This window comes from Mixophyes fleayi, chromosome 12 (genome assembly GCF_038048845.1).
Source record: "Mixophyes fleayi isolate aMixFle1 chromosome 12, aMixFle1.hap1, whole genome shotgun sequence".
Lineage (NCBI taxonomy): Eukaryota > Metazoa > Chordata > Amphibia > Anura > Limnodynastidae > Mixophyes > Mixophyes fleayi.
The window spans coordinates 9,016,985-9,036,131 of NC_134413.1; the positions used below are offsets into that span (position 1 = coordinate 9,016,985).

The window sequence follows — 19,147 nt, forward strand, 5'->3', positions numbered from 1 at the left end:
ATCAGACACAGAACTGTATTTCTACACGTAAGTCAGAGCCGCCAACATTTCTAAGTCATTTCCTGGTGATTACATTGTATCACCCGCTGTGAATTCTATACAGATGTCGTAAAAAACGCTCAATACTATAGAGATAGGAAGGAGGAGAAGAGAGGAAAATTAATCAACGAGAGTCTATTGGTCCCTTGATGTACAAGACCAGGCGGATACTTTAAACCTGCTGGGCCTGGAGGTGTGTAATGAATTCTGCACCTGATTGGACAGGAGCCTAGGCCAATCCAACAACACATCCGCCTTCCACAGTACCCATACACAGAAAACACACTGCTCCACACCCTGTGACAGGAGATTGTGATTAGGTAACTGTGGGATTCACCCTCATTTGAGAGTCTCAATAACGGATGATTTTAAGTGAATCTCCACTTACAAGGACAGCAGAGGGGAAGAAGATAAAGGCATAACAGACGGGAAGAATTTTGTTGACAATAAATTCATGCTGCTGAGAATATGTGATCCAGGACACGCAGTACGACATGTTAGTGATGGCTGCATTGTACTGTACTTAGACATTATTGTAAAACATCAGCAGACTTAAAACTAGATGTGTGAAAGTTGTTTTCAGATGTTGCAGAATACAGAACTCCTTCAGGATCAGTCCAGGTCCAGTCCTAGTAGTGTCAGTACCAGCAGTCTTAGGTCACTGGTCTCCAACACTCAGCACAGGGGCAGATTGGGCATAGACCGTACTTGGAAGTTTCCCGTTAGGCCGGTGGCTTAACAAGGCCACCTGGAGGCTGCCTCGTGTATCACGTTTGTGTTTTGTTTTCTTGTTGTTTTTTTTTTTTAATTATTATGGTTCATTGTACTTTTTTTATGGTATTCATTTTTTAATTTATACCCACGCGAGATGAGCAGGGATGGTGGGGGGCTGCGGCACTTGTGGCTATGAGCACAGGCGGGGAGGTGGCACTTGGGGGTAATGAGCGCAGCGGGTGGGCGTGGCACTTGGGGCAATGAGCGCAGTGGGTAGGGGCGGCACTTGGGGCAATGAGTGCAGAGGGGGAGGCGACACGTGGAGCGGGTGGGGGCGGCACTTGGGGCAATGAGCGCAGCGGGTGGGGGGAGGCAATTGGGGCAATGAGTGCAACGGGGGAGGCGACACTTGAAGCGGGTGGGGGCCGGCGCTTGGGGCAATGAGCGCAGCGGGGGGAAGGCGGTGCTTGGGGCAATGAACTGAGCGGGGGAGGCAGGACTCGGGGCAATGAGCGCAGTAGGGGGGCTGGACTTGTAGCGCCCCCTCTGCATTGTATGGCGGTCACAGGAATGCCCTCTGCATTGTATAGCGGTCACTAGGAACACTAAACACACAGGAAGACCATCTCTCCTGTGAAGAACCTTATGTCCCACACACATAGAAAACATAGAGGTAATTGCTCACCATTTGCAGAGTCTCTCAGGAGGTGAGATGAATTGAGCCCGCCCTCTCATTCCATTCATAACCCCATTGACCCTTACCAGTTTTTCTTATAGCTGAGAAACACACTTTGGGAAGTTTTTTCCCACACAAACAATCTTCCTGGGGTTTTAATATACACAAGGCAGAAAGCGATTGGGAGGTGACACCAAATGACTGCTAATCATCCACAGCACCAAGTGACGCTGGAAATAACCTGGCTGCTTAGAGGGCCAAACGGACAGATCTCTGCCAAATTCACTATCATCCTTTCTATCTGCACTTTAGCACCATAAGAGGTTGTTATATAAAGGGCATACCTTAAACTATAAATATAATTTGAATGTGTTGATTTTTATTTTTTTATATACATGGGGACAACTACCAAAAGCGTTTTAATATTAACCAGCCCCCCCCCCCCCAAGTAAGTAGCAGAACTGCCGTGGTCTTTGCAGTACTCCCTCTAACAGCAAAGGGCCTCATTTACAGTTATGAGCAAATTAAAAAAAAAAAAAGGAGCAACTTTGCACCTGGACAAAACCAGGCTGCACTGCAGGGGGGGAATTTAAGATGGGCGGACAGATTTAGAGTTGGGAAGGGTCGTACCCTAGCTCAACTCTGACTTACAGTGTAAAAATAAAGCTGTGCGGTATTTGTGATAAGGAAAAAGCAGCCAGTATTCTCCCTACATGCAAAAAATAAAATGCATTTGCTCCCCCATGCATTGCTACATGGTTTGTCCAGGATAAAAAATTGCTATTTTTATTTATTTAAGATCTTTGCTCTTAACTCTACAGGAGGCCCTAAATCTCCTAGCCTGGACGTCAAGAGAAACGTTTAATCCGATGCTTCCTACACATGATGAATTCTCATGGGAAGAACCGATTGGTCAAGAGCTGCTATTGCCAGGGCTTAATTTGTGCTGAAAGCCACAGGAACGCAGTTCTTGCACTTCTTCTGGCCCTGCTGTATTTAATGATAAAAGATTATATTTAATGCCCTCCCAGCGCATATGATACACATCTGGGTTCCACTTTGTCATCTAAGACATTAAACTCTGGCTGTAACCGACTTCCTGCGTTGGGTTCCAAATGTAACTTTTTGCATTAAGAATTAAAAAAAGTTAAACATTGTTCCTTTCTCCCCATAAACCTAATACTTTGTATGACACTTCAGGGTGGAATTAAAATGTTAACCTTCTTAAAAGCCTCCTACTTGCGAGCCAGCTATACAGGTCAGCTTTGTGGATTAACGAGGGGTACTGTTCATTCCCAACCATTCTCTCCTAGGTGACTCATCAAGGGTTCAGAGAAGAATTTCTAAGACATTCGAGGCTAGCCAGCCCGCTTCATTAAGAGGGATGACCTGATCAAAGCTGTTTCTTTGTTGTACAAAACAACCTATCTCTCTCTTAAACATCGATTTGATGCTTAAAGGGATATAATGTGTCTCTGGATACATTCCACGTATTCTGCTCGTGGTCTGCGCCTTTATAAAGCTGTATTCCAGAGTTGTTATTAAAGCTCATTGATTTTCGTTGTGGAATCTTGCCTTGAGATTCAGTTCCTGGGAGAATGAGAAGACTTTCATTCTCAAATCAAGTGAATCACTAGTATTTGCACACCAAGGTCACTCAACTAATTGTGTGAAACGGTCAAGGTGACTTTCTGCTTGTCAAACAAAACAAGCAGGATGGAATTTTTGATTAAATCGTGATACGTTAAACATAACTGAACAGTATCATTTGTTTTATTACTTTATTCCTTCTGGAAAAAAATATACTAAAAAACATATTACGTTTCTGTAAATAAAGGGATCCTAACCTCATCTTTTTATTTTCCCTTTACCTAAAGGGAATATTATAGAGATGAATGTCATTGTTTGACTTCCCATAATCCCTTTTTTTTAAAGAGGTAGCAGACACAACACTGACTTTGCACACAGCTTGCATAGAGGGGATAAAGTAAAACTATAACATTTACTTACAATTTACAAATGGGCAGCTCAAATGCTCTTTTGTGAGGTTTGCAGGTCTACATTTGCGCATGTGCATCTAGTTTTACGCGGAAGCGCACCGATGGCCGATGGGAGGAGTTGGGCGTTCTTTGCTTAGTACGAATTATGGCAGCAAATGGACCTAGTTATGCACTGGATTGCAAAAAACAGGATTTCATTTTGTGGGGCGGGATTATTTAAATCAAACTGTTCAAAGGGGGGCTCGTTAATAGGGACATTTGGCGCACAGTTTTTTCCTACCCACAAAACAACTTGAATTTCTAGTCGCACTTAAAACCAATGCAATAAAAGGATTCAAACGCACAAAAGTGGCATGCGCAATATAGAAAGTCTCCAGCTCCACTTGCTCCCATTCATTCAAGTCATAAATAGGGGGAAATGGAGCAGCCTTTTAAGGCTTCAGTGTTTTAATCCACCAACTCTGGATTTCTGTCACCTCCTAACATCTAACTCAACAATTATTTAATTACTTAACCCTAGGTCAGTTCCTACACTCCTTATTCTCCCTGTCATTTCTAACCGGCGTTCCCCCACCCATGCACTGCCCAGCTCCCTCTTCTTCTCCATATACTCAACTGTCCTAGGTCTTCCACGATGCATTCTCCTGCCCCAATCTCATCCCCCATCCACAACCCAGACCCATCTGTTCCCATGTGCATACAGTGAAACTACGACACCATTGGCATAAACACAGCGACGGAGATAATTTCAGAATGCCATCTCTCCAACCAGAGGAAGATGATAACTTCGCAGACGGGGAGCCAGTCACATGCCCACCATGCTTCCAGCCCCAGATGAGAACTCCTGGGTAAAAGGACACTATTTTTTCCTCCACCTAAAGGTCAAAATTGTACATTGGATCAATGGCTGGACAGTCCTGATATCCTCATAACTTCAGCTAAATTTTGAGATTTCTAACTGGTCTAACATCTTGTTAACATGTGTGACTTTTCACTATAGAAGTCATCTGGTGTCATCTTACCCAGATACATTGGCAGTTCAATACAAGATTGAAAAAACCTTTTCTACCCCTGGGCAGCAGACATGGAAATAGTAGGACTAGGATGGAGTTGGAATCATAGTTCAGAGTGCAGTTTGCGGTTATTGGTTCCAGAGGAAACGGCCTGTCTGTCCTGCCTTAAAATTGTCCCTTTGTTTAAACCCTAAACCTTTTCCTAGGATATAGGGTTGTATAGCATTTACAGATCATTTAAAATAAATAGTGCAACGCATTTAACTGGCAGCAAAAACACACTCATCAATTTCATGCAAAATCTAAAAACACAGGAAAAACAGATATCTCCAAACCTGTTTACCAATGGGATCAATTAAATACTGTTTAAGTTGTACCAGAGATGGAATGTACAAGAAATTCAGCTGTTAGTGTAACAATTATAAAAAAAACTGGATACACTAATAGAAAAAAGGGGTTAAGAAATAAAGAGGGTTTAATGAGAGAGAAATGGGCATTCTTATTGTAGTGCTGGGAAGAAAATGGAAATCAAGAATGAATAAAAACTAATTTTCACTGTTCAGAAACCATTAAACTCCCTCAAAAATGATTTTAAAAAAAATATTTGCCTAATGAAAACTGATAAGCAGTGTACTAGGGTTTACGGCAATAGCACATGCAACTTGACGTTTAGACTTGAGCCTGAAATTGCAGTTGAAAGACCCAGACAGGGTTGTTGCTGCCATTTGGCAGACATGCTGTAAACATCAGTCAATCCATAGCAACATACGTAACCATGGAAATAAGCTGGGATTGCAATGACTGTTTCCATGGTTACAGATATTGCTAAGGAGTATCAGATATTCAACTAATGCGTTTGGGTACAAGTTTTATTTCAAGTATCAGGAAGGCTTCCAATAAGTTTTGGTACACTGCATAATGATTTTAATTAGCCCTAATAATTTGTTTACCTCTTTTCTGAGTACAGTTACCCTGTAATGAAAACCTTCACGCAAGGATTTGTCTCCCCCTGCGGGACTGCAATCCTTATAGGCCATGTCCTTTAAAATTATTCTCTACATATACTAAAAAAACATTTTTCTAAATATAATCTTCTCATTGATTCTTTTCTTATTACAGCTTGTGACCTCTCGATTGCTAGTCTTTGCAGCTTTGTTTATATTTTACTTACATACTGCAACATCAAAATGATTGACAGTCCCGGTATTATTTCATTAATAACCCCGGGACTATCAATCATCATTAATAAGAAGTCGAGATAGAGACCATCAACTGCCACAAAACTGGATCTATGGTACCGTTTCAGAACCCAGGTATTTTGAAGATTGTCTATTGCTACATTTTTAGTTTTTGGGTGAGATTCGTCTTTAAGGATTGAACTGAAAGATTAAAGGATAATTTCACTTCAGCTCCATACAAGATTTTCACCACTGGGGAGTGGAATGTGCTACATAGTTAAATTGCACGGCCAACTGACACATCAGGCACCAACAAGAATACACAGCTAGCAACTGGTTCAATTGTCCCCACCCAAATTTTCTAGGGGCACTGTGAGGTAAGGGTGGGGAGCCACGGAGAAGGGAGGCGTTAGGTGGGAGAAAGTTTCTTGAATGGTGTTCATCTTTAATATCAGAAGACCCATCTACATTATTGTAGGGTCACAAAAATACACAGACATAACATTACATGTAGTTACCTGTCCCAGAGGATAGGAGAAGATTTTGCGTGACTGTCTTGTAGAATTTTAGGTTGCCACAGACAGGCGGGCACCCAGGAATTTCGTACCCTGCAGCATAAAGGATAAACCATGGCTAGATTGGGCTCATACATTGACAAATATCAGATCACCAGGACCTACCATAAACTTTAGATGGCAAAACATCTCAATGCATCTGCTGTGGGTAAATTGCACCGGTCACCTACACTTAGTCGAGGCATTGTGATGGCTGAATCAATATTCATGAGAAAGCCATGCCCCCAATGATGTCACTCATTCCCAATGAATTGATGGTCTAAAATGATATGAAAATTAAAATGGCTCGGAAAAAAGCTGCTTCCAGGTATCCAGTAACTCAGTGGGGAGCACAGGAAAATATTAAACAGTTGACTTAACCAGATCTCGGTTGTGTGAGAGCATGTGCCCCAAAAATGAAAACCTGAAGCAACTGATACTGGATTAATGGTGGTTTTAATTATGGAAGAATAAGTCAGTTTTAATGTTCTTCTTCATATGGGCTATGTTGTTAAGAGCTAATCCCCACTTTGCCCATTCAACAAGTCAACATTCACGTTCTCCAACACGGGTGTGCGGTAGAACGAGGCATCAAGAGTTCAGCATGATGTCTTGAGAGCTTTGACCATCTAAATTTTTCCGAACCTACGATTTCCAGTTCGTTCCTCTCAGCTCAAACTAGTGCCACAATAACGTGAGTACGCGCTTTCACTCCACTGCGTGTAGGTGACAGATACTCTTTAACCACAGTTTATATAGTAATATGCGGGATACAGTCCCAGAAATCCTTACTCTTTTGCATTAGCGCACAATTACTTTTCAAACGTGTTATTAATGTACTCCAGGCCATTTTGTGAGCTAAACTAATATTTAGTCTGTCAATTTACCAACAGTGTTGTCACTAGTTACTAGTGAGTTGCGGCTCCATTCACAAATATTAGTTTAGCCCATAAAATAGCTTCCTCCACTGCTTTTAGGTAACATGACCCTTTAAACAACCACAACAATAGTGTTGCAAACAAAGATTAATAATATTATAATAAAACAACATTTATAATTAATACATTCACAGAAAACTTTTGCTAGTACAGTACTTCTCAATGTTTTACAGGCAGATTTGTTTAATATTAATTATAGTACAGTGTATTCGTTTTTAAACTATGAGGTAACTACCATTTAATTAGTACTGATGACATCACCGCTCACTGATAGTTATCAGTCAGTGCTGATGTCAACAGTTCTAATTAAACGGTAGTGACATCACTTTATATAATGATAACCGGTGACACCAACCTAGCATGGAACTGAATTGTATGTTTTTAAGACCAGGGAAGTTTTCTAGCAAAATTACATTGGCCATAAATTGATAAAACAAAACAAGATCCCTTTTTTCATTCTTTATATTCATAAACATTTATATACAAATAATATGCCACAAACAAAGCCACATAGATTTCAAGCTGGTCCATAGACAAGACACAGGCACATGCTGATAGGATGAGAACTTGTGTACATTAAACAGTGTGCTCTGTGCCACCTCCGCTGTGACGGAACTTAGTCTCAGAATGATGGATGTTGGGTTACAGGAGAATCTGCTCAGCCTTGGAGGTACATTAAACAGTGCAGATCGGTGCTGTCTGTGCCAAGACTGAACTTTGTCTCGCAGTGATGGATGTAGGTTCCCATTCGGTCTAATTTTCCAGGTTCTCTCTTTTCCACTAAAAACCTTTAATTCAAAAGGCTAATTTTACCATGATTCATACCCAAATTAATGGGATGAGTTGGATGCTTTATCTTATAGGGCATCCAAAAGGTGGATTATGTAGCCTAGGTAATTTTAGTTCACAAGAGTGTCCCAGTTTTCACCCCCCTCTAGTTACAGGAGAATCTGTTCAGCTGTGAAGGTACATTAAACAGTGCGCTCTGTACTGACTGCGCTGTGTCCGAACCACACCTGGCAACATTCATACATTCGAGAACAATACAATTATTTAGCCAAAAATACATTCCTAGTCTGCCCCAAAACGCCCAGTTTGAAGATGAAGCTCTGCCCATATTCCCATAATCAACGCCTCTTTCAAGGTCCGCAATTCTATTCGGGACTGTCCTGCCAAAATAGGGACTGTTGAGAGGTATGCTTTACATCCATCATTCTAAGACAGGGTCCCAGCACAAACTGCTCAGCTGGGAGGGTGCATTAAACAGTGTCTGCACTATGACTGAACTCTGTCTTGGAGTGATAACTCGTGATAGGAGAATCTTTGGTCTTGTGATCATGGCTCAGTTGCTTAAGAAAGGATTTAACAACTTTCAAACCTGTGTGTCTCAGTTTCCTCAAGGACCTTTACTATTTAAGATACTTATTTAATGGACTCTGTCCAGTGAGCAATAAGGAATCATTGGATCATGGCCTTATCTGTGTGGAGTTTGTATGTTTTACCCGTGTTTGCATGTGTTTCCTCCAGGTGCTCTGGTTTCCTCCCACACTCCAAAAACATACTGGTAGGTTAATTGGCTGCTATCAAAATTGATCCTAGTCTCTCTGTGTGTGTGTGTGTATATGTTAGGGAATTTAGACTGTAAGCTCCAATGGGGCAGGGAATGATGTGAGCGAGTTCTCTGTACAGCGCTGCGGAATTAGTGGCGCTATATAAATAGCGGACATCATGGGCTGTTCCCCTCATAAGTTGGCCATCCATGCTGTCATATAGATAGCGATATAAAGCAATTAGCCTGATATTGTAGCATGTCTGATCCCCCAAAATAATATGATTAAAATGCATGTTCAAATGATTGTAAGACAACAGCCATTGTCCCGTGTGTGCAGTCTACTACCAGCTACTCGCTCCTGATCGCACCCAATTTGACCACAAAAATGTGTAGCTATATTGCAGGCTGAGCAGAAGAATCAGCTCAGGTGTAACCAACATTATAAGCAGATCACAAGCAGTCAGTCGCTAGCTTAAATGTTTTTTGCAACAAAATAAAATAAATTTTCTTTTTATACTTTTAGATACCAAAAGTAAACAGTTCCCAGAGATCAATACGCGGCCATAACCAGCACCCTTTCATACACGTTTTCAATGAAATGTATTTATAACATATTTCCCTGTTGAAATGAACAAAGATTAAAATCTCTCCCATTGATCCCTACCCGCAGCTTGCCAGCGCTTGTAATGTATAACGTACAAATTGTTTTTAAGCGCACCCCGTTGGTTTTTAGCTCTCCATTGTTCCTTCCCACTAATTTATATTTAGAATCCATCCAATCAATATAAAAATTTCACGTGTAAAAGAAAAACTCCCCCGAACGTTGCTTTTAGCTGCACAGAATGGAAGAGGCAGTAACGGCTCAGGAAAATTTGCAGCGGAATCAAGAGATAGAAAGTGGAGATAACAACATTTCCTCCTTCTAGGAACACTTTATACAGAAAATATCAATGTAATACAAACATTAAAGGGGCAGATGGTTAGTTGTATGCGCTCCCATGTGATTATACGTAAAATACACAATGTTCACTTCGCGTGCCAACACGCAATAGCGGACGTACACGTCCGTCTGCAGAGCTTGTAGCATTTGGCGCCTGGGCCTACCTGCGGCCGGCTGACCTAGAGGAAAACCCAGATATACCTGTCTGTGGCCGTGTCTTACGAGGGTGCAGGCTGATGCAAAGATCCAATGCTGAGAATGACCATCAGCGCACACCTCTGCAGTGTTTAAAAAAACAAAAAACTATTAAACTAATAATTGAAATAACAATGTGGGTTTTTTGTACGATCTAGAATATAAATGCTTAGTGGCGTGTGTTAGTCTGTCTGTGTGTGTGTGTGGAAAAAATAAAACCAAGCTGCAGCGCCACCTGCTGGGCGGAGTTATACACTGACCTACTAAATTCTTAGTGTGTGTGGAAAAAAAAAAAATCAGAAAGGGCTGAAATTTGGTATACTAAGATGTTTTTAATTTGTTAATTTAATTTGTTAATTGTTAAAAGTGTTTATAAAGATTTTAAAAAAAATATATATATATTTCTTGAAGGAGAAGTGACAATGGGAGTGGTTGGTGGTTGCCGGGGGTGACAGTGGGCAGTGGTTGGTGGTTGAGGCCTGGGCTATGGCCCAAATGCATGACAAGAACCTTTTTAACACCTTAAGTAGCTTGATTTGACTAGAATGCATGAGTATCATGCACGGGTTAACTTGTTATATATATTTTTTAACACATTAAAATCTTGATGACTGGTGATTGGCTTAATAGTGTATGGCCAAGCTTTATGGATTGACACGCAATAACGCGTATATGCTGAGTTGCGTGGATCTTAGGCCTCAGGATATGTGCAAAATAGCGTGCTGCGGTGTGAACACATTTTGCGCCTGAGTCTTTAAACGCAAACGCATCCAACACCGCATCAGGCGTAAAATGTACACAAGTGACACGTGGTATATAGGTGATGTTCATTCACTCTCATGACTTAAGTGGGACATGAACAAGCTGTAGGTTAGTAGAAAAAAAATAATTATTAATTACGAGTGGCAGGGAAGACAAATTTTGAGGATTTCGTTTCTATGTTAATAAGGTTAACTATAGCATGTATTAAATATAATTTCTTGATTTTATTCTTGGTATCAGTATTAATAGCCACGTAGAGGTTAGTACTATATGTAAACCTATATCAGATAATGAGATTCTGGCGGCTGACTGTCGTCATCCTAAGCCCGTGATAAAATCCATTACTTACAGTCAAATTATTATTGTACTACAGATAATATCTTTTTAGAAGAAGCAGATAAAATAATTGTTAGACTGAAAGCTCGAGGTTATAAAGAATGTAAATTTAAGACTTTTAATTTAAAACATGAAGATATGTTTAAGAATTCCTATAATTATACCAATAGTGACAGTAACAAAGTAGCAAATGAAAATGAACCTATATTATAACTTCACTACCCACCAATGATAACATTTTCTCAAGGTGCCCCCTTCCTTGTAGCCAGAGACCTGGAGACTGCAACATGCAGGGGGGCACCCCACTCCCGGGGCAAATTCATTTTATTGATCAACATTAAATGGCAGCAGAGGGAGGGGGGAGGTTGTGAGCGAGAGGGCCAATCACAAGCCACAGACACTTGAGGACTACGATTGGTATTCTGGCCAAACCCCCCTCGCACATTAACCAATTAAAGATGATTATATTGAATATTAAAAACATCCACAGAACTGAACAAATGAGAAATATAAGTGTCTTGCTAAAAAAAATGTGTATTTATATCAGAGTATTTATTTATTTTGAACATTTAAATTTTTTCTTTAACCATGGACAACCTGTAAAAGTTACAAGTGACTCCAATTGGTCTCCCCCATTACCTGCACTTAGAGATCCAATGTAAACTGTATATAAAAGTAACTGGAGAGAGCCAAATACTATTAGTTCTAGTTTTCCTGAATATATTAGTACAGACAGTCCAGCAATGTGACTTTCCCAGCATGCATAACATTGTGACATTAACATTTGCCATTTATTATTATTTTACTTTATTTATAAGGCGCCACAAGATTACAAACAATAGACTTTACAAGGTATAACAGCACACAATAAACAAGTACTACTAAGACTCCTAAAGCTCCATATGCAAGGCCACTGCTGTACTGATATATTCCTTCATTCTGAATACAGTGTATAGTGATTGTGGGGCCAGGAACTGAATTAAATGTTTCCTGGTCTTAAGACTGTCCACTATTGACAACAGAAGTCCAATAATAACAGAACTCTCAAAATAGAGTGTCAGTCATCTTCAACGGCCGTTTATGATTGGCCATTTGACGGTTTGGACTCTCAGGAACAGCCGTTTCCAACAGCCCATAGGATAAAAAAAAAAAAAAAAGATTCAAACATCTTTTTAAATAACTTTTTTGCTTTAAACCAATAAGAAAAGATCTGTGAATCAATTTGCCAAACACAGAACTAATGAACCAACATCACAAACTTCTTGTGCACTGAACTTGTCTCTAGGGTAACAGATACATAATTAACCCTTTGCATGCAACCATAGCACATGTATGCATCGATGTAACATATGTATCATTAAATACTATACTTCGATTTAGACAGAAGATTTCTTGAATGACTTATCCAGTGGTCCCAAGTGCATGACCCCAGCCAATTAGTTATCAGCGCTCAAGTATGGAGCTTTGGTCGCCTTATTAAGAGAATACAAATTCACAATATTTTACCATGTCTGCCTGGTTAAACTCAAGATCATTATTTTTTTGGTCACAAATTTTCTTTGAAGTATTTTCCCGAGGTGTTACAATTTATGCTGAAGATCTGATCCGTATTTAAAAGAACTGCTATTAAATTTCTGCCCGTGAAGTGAGTCACATTTTTGTCTACACACTACTCACACATTTGAAGTCATGTTTGGTTCCCAGCGTTACCTCATTAACCGGCAGATAGGCGACAACAGCCAGCAAACATTACTAGACAGTAGTGGGCGTGCAGTTTATTTTTGGTCTTCGATATATAAACCAGAATTCTGATGTATCCTTAAAATGCCCCACAAGAGTAAAAGAAAGGATTGGGCATTGTCCTAACAGATCCTATGTGGCCACCAATGTACGTTAGTTACTCCAGGGAATAGTCTGATACACACAACCAGGTCATAAGCACAAGTAAAGTTTGTTAACAATTGCATTGATAGCGAAAATCCGCTCTTAGGCTTGATATAATTCTGCAGATATGATACGTCAGCATTAGGTGTGGCAGAGTATTAGGTCCCCTAGCTCAAGGCATTTATGTGCTTCAACTATGTTCGGTCTGACTTCCTGGTTCTGGACTTGGCTACTCCTGATGCTCCTCTTGGATTCTCCCTTTGGCTCTTCTTTCTGGCTTCGGTATTTGATCCCTGCCTGCCTATTCTTATACCTCCTTGTGTACTGCGCTGAGCGCACGGCTAGACCTGGGCACTCCTGAACATCCGATCATCTTTAGCTATCCCGCTGATTACCCTCCTGGAGAACGGCGACCTGCGCTTCTCTTGCAGCTAAATCCGAACCCCCTTGCGGGAGTCCCTGGTGAAGACCAGAGGTGCGTTAGACTCCGCGCATCCAGATAGGCTAGTGCCAAAATCAGCAGATCGCTCCCGACAGTTGACACACATGGAACAATCCAGACCCTTCCACAATGCAATCTGTAATCCTGTATGACATGGGTACAATCTGGAAAATATTACCTGCATTCAATAATCTCTATTATTGATCGCTTTTACTACTCTTAAACGACTTCTGCCATGTATCCCCAAAGATTGTTCTAACGACTCCTTTGAGGTTTACTCATATTTTAATCATTTACCATTCTCTTGTGATAACTGGGCGCGCGGTTGTAATTAATTACAAGTATTGTATGCAAATAAATATAACTCATTGTGCAAAATAATCCATGACGTTACAGGTAATTTATAGAGAAATAAAGAGAAAGTAAATACTGCTGTAGCCGTCTCCTAGATTTACTGCAAGGTAGAGAGAGATGTGGCTTTATCTTGATGACAAACCATAAGGACTGAATGACGGAGACTAGAGACGTGGCAGGCCACTTTGACTGATGACGCGATTCAATGGCACTTACTCAATGTTAATTTCTTCGCATCACAGCATTGGTAATTCCAGCTACACACAACTCTCTCCGTCAACTACCAGTATCCTCTGCCTCAAAGACCCTCATCTCCCTGCTGCAGGTCGCCTAGGTGTCTTGAATAATGTTAAAAAAATGAGTATATTCTCTGGGTGATTTATCCCTCACAATATATACAGCAGTGACAAGTGTTAGTGTTCAAGCTAAGGTGCAGGTCATCAGCTTTAGTTTGTCTTGTATCACGTAAAATATCTGAAAATCCCCCAAAATGCTTACTAGAGCATAAGGCAGAATTATCCCTACCGCACCCTTGTCCCAAACTCAACATTCATTCCTCATGAAGATTTAGATTATTACCCTAAACATATTATTTGGTGCATTAAAACTTGTATCTAGAAATGACCGATACACCTAAAAACTGTGCTCTGGGGATCTCTTTAAATTCTCTTTACACCCTTGGTAAACAAATCACATTTATACAGCTAAGTGGTTTTGGCTAAGCCCAAGTGTTTCCATATGAAAATTGGAAACACTTGAGTAAAGGAGGGACATTAGCAAGGCAAGCAACTGGAGAGTAACGGACTGCAAATTTCTTCCTCTGGCTCGAGCGGACGGTTTGATCGGGTTGCTGTGCGTTAACGGCTCATCACACTTTGAAATGTACATTTGCAGGTTAGGTGGTGCAGAGAGCACAGGCGATGTATTACCGAGGGGTGGTGGAGGGTGATGTGGTTGTATGCTTCATCCTTCACCATGTTCTGGATGGAAAGACAAGTGCATGCATGGCACCAAAGATAAAAGGTTCTAGAGCCCAGAGTGATCCTTCTCAACAGTGAAGGGTTCTGGCAGATTTGTCCAGTTGTGGGGAGAAGGTCAATGTTACTCGCAGCTTAATGAGTGACATTTTCACACCATGTTCCAGCATTTCTTTCCTGACAAGAGGGACATCTTCCAGGATGATGATGCCCCCCGTACACAGAGCACATGTGGTTGTCCCAATGGTTTTATGATGTTATCCAGATCCCGGGGCTTCCTCAGTTACTAGATTGGAACCAACTTAAGCATTTATGGGATATTCTGGAACGACACCAGAGACAGGTGTGTTTTCCCAGCACCATCAAGCCGGTGTCACTTGTGGAACCAGGTTGCTTCCTCGCTTCTCCAGACACTGGAAAACGCCACAATGGATATAGGTCGTACGTTTCGGCTGATGCATTATAAAACTACTTTATATTGGTGTTTCCATTGTTTCACCGCTACCTCTCTATATAATTTTTCATTTTTCTCTATGCCAATGGTACAGAATATACCCGACGGTCTGTACAGAGTGAGAGGTTTACACATCCCGGCCTTGAAGAGTTGGAGGAATAGAAGCATTAAATCATTCAACAGACAAAACCCTTTATTCCATATGCACAAATCAAATGAAAAATTGTCAGTCTGGAAATGACTCTGCGTAATTTATAGTCATTTGGTTCATTTCTTATTCAAATCCCAACTGAATATGCTACAACTTCATGGTCTAGAAATAATTCTCCACCTGTCTAGATCAGAGAGAAGCCGTATTCATTTTTTTATATGGGGACCTAAAGAAACAAATTTGAAACTTGCATTAAGGAGAACAACAGGACTTCCCAGATATTAATACCACTGATACTCTGCTCAATGACGGTGTGGAAAGTGGAAGTGATGGTATTGGATAGTTTCTGTCACAACTATATAGCGTACCTGCTATTGTTGGCACAACTCAGAGGAAGGTGCGGAGTCTAACGTGCCCCTGGTATTCACCAGGAACCCCCGCAAGGAAGTATGGACTCGGCTGCAGGGACACACAGGTCGCGGTCCTTCCAAGAGTCAACAGCGAGATACAAGGAAGAGTCAAACAGGCAGGGTCGGTAACGTTCTGGTAGCAGAGGTACAAAGGGATATCCAGAAGAGTGGTGAGGCAAGCCGGGTCGGTAACTTTCAGGTAGCGCAGTACAAAGGCAGGATCCAAATAGAGGTGGTCAAACGGTCCGGGTCAAAAGGTCACAGGCAGCACAAGGATAGTCAGGAACAAATACAGCAACTGGTACACACAAACGCTGGAGGCAGGAAGACCTGATACTCTGGCACTGGTAGGAGGGCCAGCGGAAGTTTAAATACAAGAAGGGACCAATGAGCATCAGCGCGGCAGCGCTGTCATCCGCCGTGCCAAAAATCACTATAGCGTCCCGTTGCCTAGCAACGGGGCGCGCTGTAACTACAGAGGTCGGCTGGCCGGGGATCCGGAAGTGATGCGTCTGGTTGCTAAGCAACCAGACGCGCCGGGCGGGCAGACAGGCGGCCGCGCGGAACGGCGCCTGACAGTTTCACAATGAAGGCAGCAGGAGAAGTGGCGGTACGACATACCCCGTATACCACCCACTTCCACCACTATATATATATATATATATATATATATATATATATATATATATATATATATATATATATATATATATATATATAGAGTTATAATTAACACTTTTTAAATCCTGGTGTCCAAGAACACAAAATCCCTTCTATTGTGAAATTTAGATAACTGGATTCCTATGCTGCCGTCCTCAGAGTTTGTTCCAGTCACAGTTACGATCCTCCCCATTGCTATGAACAACGTTTTGCGGAATTGCGTTGAAAAACAACCCCCATAGACGAGTGAAGTGAAAACAGAAATGTTCACCATCCTACGGCCTGACAGACGATATAGAAAAGGGGTTTATAGGATTTTTCTTTACCTATCTTCCTTGAATCTGGAGGGGAGACAAAATATCACCTGTATATTTCATGGAAACCTGACAATAGATTGAGAGATTGGATCCTTTATTCCTCAAATTGCCGACTCTTGATAATTCTATCAGAAACCCCTATAATTCTATAGCCCCCTCCCCTTTCCTACACCTTAACCATATTTTGATTGTGTATATTATTACGATGTTGACTAATTTTTATGATTATACGATTCATGGCTGTATAGAACTTTTGTAAAATCAACAAAAATATTTAATAAAAATAAAGGCTGTTGAGTGGGGCCCTAACTCACTCTTCAGGGCCCATGGGACCTTTATTCCGCCACTTGGTTGCATTCTCATGAACATTGGCTCAGGCGACACGGCAGCCGCCGTCACCGCGTCTAGGCATCAGGTTCTCTAACATAATTTAACAGCGAGTGTCTATTTACTACCGCAGCAGAGTTCCCACGTCCAGTTCCTGCTAAGTTAAACACTAAAAATAAACACAGAGTAACAGTTAAATTACAGTCAACTGGAAAGTGTGCGCAAATTATGTCGACACACAGATTTAAAAATGTTCCAAATCTGTAATCAAAAGCAAACAGTACAATACACTGAAGTGTACGCTCTTCCTGCATGAAGCCTCATTACTGCCATAGGCTGGAGTCACATTTGTTGTCAGTGACAGACATAGAGATGAATGTGGACTGGCTGTGACTCTTTCCTGAATGCTGCTCTGTCACTGACACAGGACTGCATTATATGAGTCACAGGTATCTCCGGGGGAGGACTGCTTAGACAGCTGAAATCCAAGACGCTGGAGGCTCGGGGAAAGTCGTAGCTAACTACTGGAAGAGCATATGAATATTATTAATAATATTCTAGTACAATTCTAATGTTCTAGTACAGCCTGATCCATTTACAACTCATCTAATGTGTGACAGCTTCAATACTTTACAACACGGGTCTTCAGACCTTTCACAAATAAAAGTTAGAAATAAATATTAATTTTGGCCAACAACATGTTCTTGCAGATGAATCTGAGAATAAACGGGAGGCCCATTCTAATCTTCACTCTAATATAGTTATGTGACTAGCTGGTTGATAAGGGTACCCCACAAATCCAAGAGGGGAAGTAGACAATTGAAAAAAAAAACAAAAAAAACAAAACACTTTTCCCCATTAATAAGATAATTTTGAAGTTATTGTTAATACATTTTTCTGATGTCTTTTGGTGGTAAATAATCACATATTAAGATGTCCAAAAGAGGGCACAAGTCCATCTCTATGTTAGCTATCTTCATATTTAGAAAAAATGATGATTCCTATGATGAAACTGCCACCCAATTATCAGAAGAATGCAGCCACTAGGAGTCAATTGTGTTGTGAGCTTGTAGCCTACGATGTCCGACCAGTCCTCTCCCATAGTACTGAATAATGTGCTGGCCAGAGAGCTGTGAGCTCGCTGCACACAATGAGAGTGTCCGACCAGTCCTCTCCCATAGTGCTGAATGGCGTGCTGGCCAGACAGCTGTGAGCTCGCTGCACACAAGGAGAGTGTCCGCCCAATCCTCTCCCATAGTCCTGAATGGCGTGCTGGCCATACAGCTGTGAGCTCGCTGCACACAATGAGAGTGTCCGACCAGTCCTCTCCCATAGTACTGAATGGCGTGCTGGCCAGAGAGCTGTGAGCTCGCTGCACACAATGAGAGTGTCCGACCAGTCCTCTCCCATAGTACTGAATGGCGTGCTGGCCAAACAGCTGTGAGCTCGCTGCACACAATGAGAGTGTCCGACCAGTCCTCTCCCATAGTCCTGAATGGCGTGCTGGCCAGACAGCTGTGAGCTCGCTGCACACAAGGAGAGTGTCCGCCCAATCCTCTCCCATAGTCCTGAATGGCGTGCTGGCCATACAGCTGTGAGCTCGCTGCACACAATGAGAGAGTGTCCGACCAGTCCTCTCCCATAGTACTGAATGGCGTGCTGGCCAGAGAGCTGTGAGCTCGCTGCACACAATGAGAGTGTCCGACCAGTCCTCTCCCATAGTACTGAATGGCGTGCTGGCCAAACAGCTGTGAGCTCGCTGCACACAATGAGAGTGTCCGACCAGTCCTCTCCCATAGTACTGAATGGCGTGCTGGCCAGACAGCTGTGAGCTCGCTGCACACAATGAGAGTGTCCGACCAGTCCTCTCCCATAGTACTGAATGGTGTGCTGGCCATACAGCTGTGAGCTCGCTGCACACAATGAGAGTGTCCGACCAGTCCTCTCCCATAGTACTGAATAGCGTGCTAGCCATACAGCTGTGAGCTCGCAGCACACAATGAGAGTGTCCGACCAGTCCTCTCCCATAGTACTGAATGGCGTGCTGGCCAGAGAGCTGTGAGCTCGCTGCACACAATGAGAGTGTCCGACCAGTCCTCTCCCATAGTACTGAATGGTGTGCTGGCCAAACAGCTGTGAGCTCGCTGCACACAATGAGAGTGTCCGACCAGTCCTCTCCCATAGTCCTGAATGGCGTGCTGGCCAGACAGCTGTGAGCTCGCTGCACACAATGAGAGTGTCCGACCAGTCCTCTCCCATAGTACTGAATAGCGT

At 42.0% G+C, this 19,147-nt stretch overlaps 1 protein-coding gene across 9 annotated transcripts in view; it reads right to left on the reverse strand.

The window, feature by feature from the left end:
* BEGAIN (brain enriched guanylate kinase associated) overlaps nucleotides 1-19,147 on the reverse strand; it is a 363,458-nt gene that overhangs the window by 72,441 nt on the left and 271,870 nt on the right. For 6 of the 9 annotated variants that reach the window (XM_075191890.1, XM_075191897.1, XM_075191888.1 and 3 more), the window contains one exon: nucleotides 6,139-6,228. The exons of the other annotated variants lie outside the window; for them this stretch is intronic. In XM_075191890.1, the coding sequence (XP_075047991.1) occupies nucleotides 6,139-6,228 (90 nt within the window). The remainder of the gene's footprint in view (nucleotides 1-6,138; nucleotides 6,229-19,147) is intronic. 9 annotated transcript variants of the gene reach the window in all.